At 43.0% G+C, this 10,485-nt stretch overlaps 1 protein-coding gene across 4 annotated transcripts in view; it reads right to left on the bottom strand.

Moving 5' to 3' along the window:
* The window catches only part of arhgap39 (Rho GTPase activating protein 39), a 556,622-nt gene extending 553,030 nt beyond the window's left edge, over positions 1-3,592 (bottom strand). For 2 of the 4 annotated variants that reach the window (XM_072576401.1, XM_072576396.1), the window contains exon 1: positions 3,436-3,572. In XM_072576401.1, coding sequence (XP_072432502.1) covers positions 3,436-3,446 — 11 coding nt within the window. In that variant the 5' untranslated portion in view covers positions 3,447-3,572. Of the gene's footprint in view, positions 1-1,797; positions 1,857-3,435 lie in introns of all 4 variants that reach the window. The other 2 variants (XM_072576398.1, XM_072576394.1) reach the window with 2 other exon arrangements.
* Positions 3,593-10,485: the final 6,893 nt, after the last annotated feature.

Below are 10,485 nucleotides of genomic sequence, written 5' to 3' on the forward strand. Positions count from 1 at the left end.
GCCCAAACTGGCAACCTTCAATAAATAGACTTTCAACATCAGACCTCCCCCCCCCCCCCCCTAGTTATGGGCAGGGCATACTTGGGCCTGAAGGTTCCTCCAGAGTTTTTCTGTTTACTGGAAGTCAAGCCAACGTTTAGGTGGGAAACTAGTCAATAGTGGCATTAAAAAGTCTACAGTGTGGAGGAATCTGGAAATTCCCATTCAAAAGTCTACCCAACCCAAGAAGAACTTGCCCAAAAATATCTAGAACGTAATTTTAAGTGACTGGAAACAATAGCAGTACAAATACAAATATCACTCTGGTCTCTGAAAGCTGCATTTTCCCTTTCTTACAGCATTCTCGTCATTTGTCTACAGAAGTCAGTACCAGCATAGACAATAATCGTCGTAACCAACACCCACTTTAGAAATTTGCAGACTACGTTAAACAAAGGATACTGACACTGGAAGCAGGGCATTCCATTCTCAAAAGGCTCTCCTCTCATCACATTAATTACAGTTCAAATATTTAGATAATTATAAATTTTGAAGAGGTTCATAGCATTGAAGAACCATTCAATAATGCTGTATATTAAGCAACCAGATCTCCCAAATAGTTCAATGGAAGTGATTTGCTCATTGTATTTGATGTAATGAAATCAGAATCTACCAGCATTCTAATGAGTTTGCACCAATGCAGCAGTGAAGGCACATAGTAAAAGCAATTTGCACAACTCAAACAGAACAGATTTTGTAAACAAATTACCAATAAAATACAGTCCACTATGACAGAGGGTTGTGAATTGTGAATACATGACATATTGGCATCTTATGAAAAAACATTTTTGTAATAAATCTTCTAACAGTGCTAGGGGCTCTACACAAAATCCCTACTCGGTTCTCAGCACCAGGGTGCCCTTAGTAGAAACATGCTTTAACAGTGGACAAATTATTAATTCAATGAGGTCACTTTACTAATATAAGGAAGGTGGTGAACAGAGGCAAGGTACACCTATAGGTTAAGGTCGGAAATGAGTAAATTGGCATATAGAACAGCTCCTAAATCTGGAACTGCAAAGCACAAGAGACTTATCTATTTAACCGTCAGAGAAATGCCTTTTCCATTCATTACATCAGATACAATCCGGAGCCTAGATGCAAGAAAAGGCGACAAGTGCTCCTTTGTCTGGCAAATGTATTGGAATACAAATTCTTCAAAGTGATAAATACTTATTATGTTTCCATAAGTAAAATAACAGCACTCGTGAGAGACATGGAGAATCGCAACAGCAAGAGGAAGTCATATAATTCAATTACAGTACATGAAATACTATGAAAAAATATTTTGCCAAATTTTCACGACCCTTTTACAACAGAGGGTTTTACTTTTATTGAATTAAAGTAGTAACGATTGAAAATGTACCATTTGTTTGCGTTGTGTTAACTTCACAACAATATATCTGACACAGGTGAAATAGAACTCAGTTAGTGGCAATGTATTCAAAGCAAAACAGCCAAAAATTTTAAATCATTCGAAGAATGCTCATACAAGAGAATTGCGCTTCAGCATGTAAGCAAAATCAACTAAGACATTTAACAGTAAAAAGACAGATATTTACAGGTGAGTATTTTGGCTGTGGCTGAATATTTTATTTTGTCTTAAAGTTAGCACATAGATACTGCTTCATTCATTTACTGCACGCAATGGAACTCAATTCAAGATGAGTAAAAATGCATGTTCGAAATTCATGCATTGATTAGTTATACACACAGTGTTAACTTGAAATTATACCACGATTATACAAAATACTTTACCACACAATGTTTGGGGTGCAGGGCAGGTGCAAATTAAAACTGACATCCCATTTCAAAACCTGTAATTGAGTAGCAACAATCAGCAACACATGAATTCATAACAGGAGGTCGTTACTCAGACATTCAATTAGACCATGGGCTGATCTAATCATTCCATATTCCAGCCTACCACTATAGCCTTATAACCACTTGATTCTCTAGATTGAATATTTTTAAGGTAGAAGTAGACAAACTTCCACCATGCTTTGAAGAGAGTTCCAAAGACACTCTACTTTCTGAAAACACAAAAATGTCTCATCTGTTTTAAATGTGTGACCTCTTACTTTTAAGCAATGACCCTTAGTACACATACTAAAGCATTCAAATACAAATCAAATAACATTTATTCCATTTTGAGATTCACGACTGATTTACAACAGGATGTGGTGAGAAGCGTGTGGGAAGAATTGGTGACTTTGTACACAAGGATCGCAAAGCTCTCCATCACCAGAATGTCCTCCCCTACTGTCGGAGTCTGTTGCAAAATAATAGACAGCAATTGATTGCTTGAATTAACGAACAACTTGATTATCATTAGACCGTAACTCAATTGATTTTGATTTTAATTGTATTTCTCATCAACATGAATGCCATCAACATCCCAGCAGACATCCTCCTCCCTGATTAAATATCCTACTCATCTCATTTCTGCCGATTAACGTCACTTTTCTCATCCCAGATACTGTCTGACCTGCTGGACATTTCCAGCACTTCTGTTTTTATTTCAAAATGCCAACACCTGCAGCATTTTGCTTCTATGTGGCAATGCCAATGGTGTAAACCAGAGATGCAGCAGGCTTTCATTTTAAAGGATTTTACAGGTGGAGATGCAGAGGCACAATGCTATGTAGAATAGTTTGCTTCAGCCTTACAGGGTGGGTGTAACAGATCACACCGAGGTCACATTGCTGCATTCATGTGCATGTCGTACATTTAGATAGCAACAACAGAGGGCTCCAAAGGTCTGAGTGATCAGGAATGCTGTTTTTAACCATCTAATATTGACATGCATTCTCCATTCAACTTGACCATGACATACCTTCCTTGGGGAGATTCAAACACTGACATTTTGGTTCAGAGGGAGGGTTGAAGCCGCAAGCCCAATTCAATTCTCACCCTAACCAAACCTTCCACACAGCCAGTCAACCATTCCCACCATCCCAACCCATCCAACAGAAAATCCCCCAGCACATGCGCACACGGTTGCACCTGTTGCCGGGTCGCGCTTGCTCAGTGTGGAAGGGGAGGAGGACAGTATTTGGCAGACCCGCGCCTGCGCACTGGCCCTCCCGCAGGCTGACGGCGGGCACGGGCTGGGCTGCACCGTTTGGAGCTCACTATTAGGCAGCGGGCACCAAGCATCACTGGCAACCCGGGCGGAGAGGCAGCAAGCGACGCGGGGGCACAGGCACCCAGCCAGCCTCACAGCACTCACCAGCTGCAGAAATGTGTGTGTAAGAGAAAAAATACCACCAGTTCAACAATCAGTCAACAAGCTCACACAGAAAAAAAAACATAATCACCTCACAAGGAGTGAAAGAAATATAACAATCGTTTATAAAAACACAGCGAGTTTATTCTGAATGGAAGTAAACCGACCTCTCTGCCATCTTGAGGGATCAGCGTGTATAAGATTGAGCGGTAACGATGAGCGGCTCCATCCGAAGCAGAGCGCTTGCCGGCTCGAGCATCATTAATTAATATTGAAGCGGCGTCCACCAACCGCCCGCCCACTCCATAACACCATGGCGTCAACACGTTACCACGCCCCACCGCTGCGTCATGACCTCATTACGTCCCGCCCCGACGTGTCCCCATGCCAACACACCGTTCCGCCCCATCCCTCCCGCGGCGTCCTGACGTCCCCGCGTCCGCCCCCTACCGTCACGACCATGTGAGGTCGGTCCTTCACCCAGTTCCATCCATGACGTGGGGCGGTACCCCGCCCCTCACCACCGTCCCGCCCCGCCCTTTCCATACATGTCAGCCTGCCCCACGGCATCCAGACGTCACCACGCCCCTTCAGGTGTCCATACGCCGTTCCACAGTCCTGACGTCAGTGCCCGTCCCCACACGACACCGTGACGTATGCACGTAGCGTTACGTCCCACCCGGGTCTAGCGGGGTACGTCGGGAGTTGTAGTCTTGGTCAGCACATTGAGAGGAGCCCCCTCTACAGATTTTTCAGAGTAGTGTCAAATTCTCCAGATGCAGAGGTTAAAAATTACACAATATCAGGTTGGAGACCAACTTCTTATTTGGAAGCACTAGCTTTTGTAGCGCTGCTCCTTCATTAGGAGGTTGTGGAGTATAAGATTGTAAAACAGAATTTATAGCAAAAGTGTGATGCAAATGAAATTATGTATTGAAAAAGACCTGGATTGTTTGTTAAGTCTCTCATCTTTTAGAATGACCATGTTGATTTCAGTTCTTTTGGATGCAAATCCAAGAACTTATTTTTAAAAGTTACACCCTCAAGCGAAATTTAACAGTAGGTAAAAACAATGACTGCAGATGCTGGAAACCAGATTCTGGATTAGTGGTCCTGGAAGAGCACAGCAGTTCAGGCAGCATCCAAGTAGCTTTGAAATTGACGTTTCGGGCAAAAGCCCTTCATCAGAATCAATAGGTACCATATCGGTCTCAGATAATGCTTTGGAGGTGTAAGGTTCAAGTCTGTCTGTCTGTGTCCCAATGTTCAGACTGATTCTGTTTCAAAAAAGGGAATTTACAGAATCTGACACGATTTAATGCAGTTTTCGAGCAAAATAAAATGTAATTCTGCAAGTACAAATTCACCCTACAAACTTGTATGTGTGTGCTTGCATGTGTTGGGGGGGGGTGTCTGTGATAAATTGTGTGTAAGTGCGCGAGTGTAAACGGGTATAAGTCTGTGAGAGAATGGAACCGTGTGTGGTTGTGAGTGTGGGGGTGTAAGCATATGTGTAAGCATATGAGAGAGAGCCTTGTGTATGAGAGAAGGTCTGCGTGAGTATGTGCTGTAGTGGGGTCACCTGTAGTGTGACATGAACCCAAGGTCCAGGTTGAGGCCATTGTCATGGGTACCGAGCATGGCTACCAGCGTCTGCTTGGCCACTTTGTGTTGTTGCCTGTCCCAAAGTCCGTCTTAAAGGATGGTCACCCGAAAGTCCGAAGTCGAATTTCCCGGACCGCTAAAATGTTCCCCATCTGGGAAGGAACACTCCTGGTTATGCAGTGTCTATTCATCTGTTGCCATAGCCTCTGCTTGGTCCTTCAGGACAACACCAGACAACCCTGTTACAGAGTCACAGAATCATATAGATGTACAGCATGGAACAGATCCTTCAGTCCAACCTGTTCATGCCGACCAGATATCCCAACCCAATCTAGTCCCACCTGCCAGCACCCGGCCCATATCCCTCCAAACCCTTCCTATTCATATACCCATCCAAATGCCTTTTAAATGTTGCAATTGTACCAGCCTCCACCACTTCCACTGGCAGCTCATTCCACACATGTACCACCCTCTGTGTGAAAAAGTTACCTCTTGGGTCTCTTTTATATCTTTCCCCTCTCACCCTAAACCTATGCCCTCTAGTTCTGGACTCCCCAACCTCAGGGAAAAGACTTTGTCTATTTACTATATCCATGCCTCCCATGATTTATAAACCTCTATAAGGTCACCTCTCAGCCTCCGACGCTCCAGGGAAAACAGCCCTAGCCTATCAACCTCTCCCTATAGCTCAAATCCTCCAACCCTGGCAACATCCTTGTAAATCTTTTCTGAACCCTTTCAGGTTTCACAACATCTTTCCAATAGGAAGGAGACCAGAATTACACACAATATTCCAACAGTGGTCTAGCCGATGTCCTGTTCACCCGCAACATGACCCCCAACTCCTGTACTCAATACTCTGACCAATAAAGGAAGGCATACCAAACGCCTTCTTCACAATCCTATTTACCTGTGACTCCACTTTCAAGGAGCTATGAACCTGCAGTCCAAGGTCTCTTTGTTCAGCAACACTCTCTGGTACCTTACCATTAAGTGTATAAGTCCTGCTAAGATTTGCTTTCCCAAAATGCAGCACCTCACATTTATCTAAATTAAACTCCATTTGCCACTTCTCAGCCCATTGGCCCATCTGGTCAAGATCCCGTCGTAATCTGAGATAACCCTTTTCGCTGTCCACTACATCTTCTATTTTGGTGTCATCTACAAATGTACTAACTGTACCTCTTATGCTCACAACCAAATCATTTATATAAATGATGTAAAGTAGTAGACCCAGCACCGATCCTTGCAGCACTCCACTGGTCATAGGCCTCCAGTCTGAAAAACAACCCTCCACCACCACCCTCTGTCTTCTACCTTTGAGCCAGTTCTGTTCCAAATGTTTAGTTCTCCCTGTATTTCATGAGATCTAACCTTGCTAACCAGTCTCCCATGGGGAACCTTGTCAAACACCTTACTGAAGTCCATGTAGATCACATCTACCACTCTGACCTCATCAATCCTCTTTATTACTTCTTCAAAAAACTGAATCAAGTTTGTGAGGCATGATTTCCCCCACAAAAAGCCATGTTGACTATCCCTAATTAGTCCTTGCCTTTCCAAATACATGTACATCCTGTCCCTCAGGATTCCCTCCAACAACCTACCCACCACCAACATCAGGCTCACTTGTCTATAGTTCCCTGGCTTGTCCTTACCATCCTTCTTAAACAGTGGCACCACATTGGCCAATCTCCAGTCTTCCGGCACCTCACCTAGGGTACACCTGATCAGGTCCTGGGGAGTTATCCACTTTATGCATTTCAAGACATCCTGCACTTCCTCCTCTGTAACATGAACATTTTTCAAGATGTCACCATCTATTTCCCTACATTCTATATCTTCCATGTCCTTTTCCACATATTGTTAAATTTCATTTGAGAACATAACTTTAAAAAAGTTCTGAGATTTACATATGAAAGAACTGAAACCAACATGGTCATTCTAAAGGATGAGGGACTTAACAAACAATCCAGGTCTTTTTCAATATATAATTTCAGTTGCATCAGACTGTAAGTTTTTTGCTATAAGTTCTGTGTCTTACGATCTTATATTCCACAACCACCAGCTGAAGGTACAGCGCTCCGAAAGCCAGTGCTTCCAAATAAGAAGTTGGACTATAACCTGGTGTTGTGTGATCTTTAACTTTGTACACCCCAGTCCAATACCGGCATCTCCAAATCATAGATTCAGAGGGACAGACAGACTGGCCATAGATACGTTTAATCTGCTTTCATTGGTAGACCTGTTGGATTTCTCCAGCAATTTCTGTTTTAGTTTCTAATTTCCAGCATCAGTGGTTCTTTGTGTTTCCCCCCACATCAATCAACCTGTTCAGAGATGTTTTTACATCTCCACAGGAGCAGGTGGGACTTGAACCCAGATCTCATGGCTCAGAGGTAGGGACACTACAACTGTGCAACAGGAGCCCAAATGCCCTGGGACTATTCCTATATTCTTCTTATAAAATGCTGAGTCAGTTCAGGCTGTTGGAATTTAGGAAAATAAGCTGACTTTATTGAAACATTTAAGCTTCATACGGGGCATGACCGGGTAGATTCAAAGAGGATGTTTCTCCTTATGGAAGTGTCTATTACCAGTGGGCATAATCTCAGAATGAGAGATTGCAAATTTAAAACACAGAGGAGGAAGAACTTCTCTGAGTAGGTAGGGAATGTGAGGAATTCTTTATTGCAGAGGTCTGTCAAGTCAATAAGTCTATTCAAGGCTGAAATACATGGATGTTTAATCAAAAAGAGAAGTAAGGTTCAAGGGGAAAAGCCAGCAAAGTGAAGTTCAGGATATTCACATCTGATTGAACATCAGAGCATTCTCGGTGGATGGAATGACCTACTTTTATTATTCATTTGTGGGATGTGGCATCGTTGACTGGCAAAAGCATTCACTTGATTGGCATCACGTCTAGATCCTCTCTCTCTCCAGCACCGACTCTCAGTAGCATTAGTATGTACTTACTCTAAGATGCACTGCAGAATTTGACCAAAGATCCTTAGTCAGCACCTTCCAAACTCACAAACACATCCATCTAGAACGACAAGGGCAGCGGATGTAAGGAAACATCAACATCTGCAAGTTCCCCTCCAAGCCACTTATGGTTGTGACTTGGAAATATGTCCCCATTCCTTCACTGTCGCTGGGTCAAGATCTTGGAATTCCCTCTCTAGGGGCACTGTGGGTCAACCACAGCAGGGGAACTGCAGCGGTTCCAGAAGGTAGCTCACCACCACCTTCTCAAGGGCTTGCTTTATCCTGGATGGTGTTGAGTTTCTTGAGTGTTGTTGGAGCTGCACCCCTCCAGGAAATATGGTTGCATTCCATCACTTTCCTGACTCATATGTTGTTGATGGTGGACAAGCTTTGGAGAGTTAGGAAGTGAGTTACACGTCACAGTATCTCTAGCTTCTGACCTGGCTCTTACAGCCACTGTGTTTACGTGGTGAGTCCTGTTTCTGTTTGATAGTAACCCCCAGGATGTTGAGAGATTTACACAGTTCTGCTGAAAGGTCATCATCCTGAAATGTTAACTATGAAGTCATAAGATGTATGAGTAGAAGTAGGCCATTCAGCCCATCGAGTCTGCTCTATCAGTCAATGAGATCATGGCTTCTCTGATAATCCTCAACTCCACTTTCCTACTTTTTCCCCATAACCGTGGATTCCCTTCATGATTAAAAATCTGTCTATCCTACCTTTCTATCTCCACAAATATTGATGATCCATTGCATTTTCTGTTTTTGTTGTTTTTAATGTGGCCAATTCTAGAAGTTTCCCACATGACGGACACCATGAAGTATTGAATGCTTAACTAACCCAAATTTCACAACAGGCTTGGTTTTTAAGGTTTTATGTGAAGATCTGTAGCTCAGATTGTGGCTGTAGGTGTTGGTCGGTTTGCCGTACCAGGTTTTTTTTTGCAAACATTTTGTCTCCCAGCCGGAATTGCTGTGTAGCCTCTGGATGAAGCACTGTTGTGATCGGTCCAGAATTTATATGAGTCTGTCTGTCATGGTGGGTGGATCTACTTCCTGTTTTGTGCTGTGCTGTAGTGGTCAGCAGATTAGATTACTTACAGTGTGGAAACAGGCCGTTCAGCCCAACAAGTCCACACCGACCCACCGAAGCGCAACCCACCCAGACCCATTCCCCTACATTTACCCCTTCACCTAACACTACGGGCAATTTAGCATGGCCAATTCACCTAACCTGCACATTTTTTGGACTGTGGGAGGAAACCAGAGCACCCAGAGGAAACCCACGCAGACACGGGGAGAATGCGCAAACTCCACACAGCCTGAGGCTGGAATTGAACCCAGGTCTCTGGCACTGTGAGGCAGCAGTGCTAACCACTGTGCCACCGTGCTGCCCAGATGGGGTCTATATCGATGTGTTTGTTTGTGGAATCGGTGGATGAATACCAGGCCTCCAGGGCTGTCTTTGTTTAGCCTGTCCCAGTAACATAATGATGTCCCAGTTGACCCAAGCAGTTGCTGCCTGGTATTTTGTATATCACATTCGTCCTGCATGTTGTGGGTATAGGGTCTTCTGTCTTGGATAGTAGCTGGCAAAGTGTGGCTGTAGGTTTGCAGCATGTAGCAACAGCAAGAAACATTACATAGGACAAATGGACAGGAGACTCGCCACCAGACTACATGAGCATCGAAACAACCCAACCAGTCCTCCCTCATGTCAACACACACTGACAATGAAGGACATCAATTCAACTGGGGCAATGTTACGATATTGGGACAGGCAAAACAAAGACAAGCTCTGAAATTGCTGGAGGCCTGGTTTTCGTCCACTTGTGCCATAACAAACACATTGATATCAACCACATCTACAGACCACTACAGTACAAAACTAGAAGTAGAACCAATTTCCATGACAAACAGAACGGTATGAGTTCTGGGCAGGTCACAGCACTGAAGCTGTCACCCAGTTGGGGGACAAAATGTTTGCAAAAAACAATCGACCGTTGTTGTTTTTGTCAAAAAAAACCAGTGAATTCAGACCACTCGTATCTTGAATTAGTTGCTTTTTTTTAAGTGAAAGAGGTTCTTGAATCGTTCCCAGCTTTGCATAAAGCAGAACATTATCCAATTGAAACAGCAACCATAACAAGTCAAACTGTCACATTACAGGAGAATGGGGTTAGTCCGTTAAAAGACATGACCAGATTAGAAGTTAATTCACTATCTCAATATAAAAAGAATCTCCTTATCCGCATCCTGGTCTTGAACACTTTATTGTATGCATTTGGACTTGTGACTTTTTCTTTAATACATCATTAAGGTTTATTGATAATTAATATCAATAAATTATTAATTCCATTCAGGAATGACATACTTAATAGCTACAATTTAGATATTATAATGAACCAAGGATCCAATCAGTGTTTAATTATTCAGCGTATCAGGGATATTATTATTTTGAGAACTGATCAATTATTCATATTTCCCCATCAGATTAATGAAATATTTATTCTTTAAAGGCGATTGTGTTGTTAAGCCCCACAACATTAGTCATCAACTAATTGATCATTAGTTATTACAGCTAATCAATTCATCTGCATTTTTTTGAAACCAACTGAATGT

The sequence above is a fragment of the Chiloscyllium punctatum genome, chromosome 8 (genome assembly GCF_047496795.1).
Source record: "Chiloscyllium punctatum isolate Juve2018m chromosome 8, sChiPun1.3, whole genome shotgun sequence".
In the NCBI taxonomy this organism is placed as follows: Eukaryota; Metazoa; Chordata; class Chondrichthyes; order Orectolobiformes; family Hemiscylliidae; genus Chiloscyllium; species Chiloscyllium punctatum.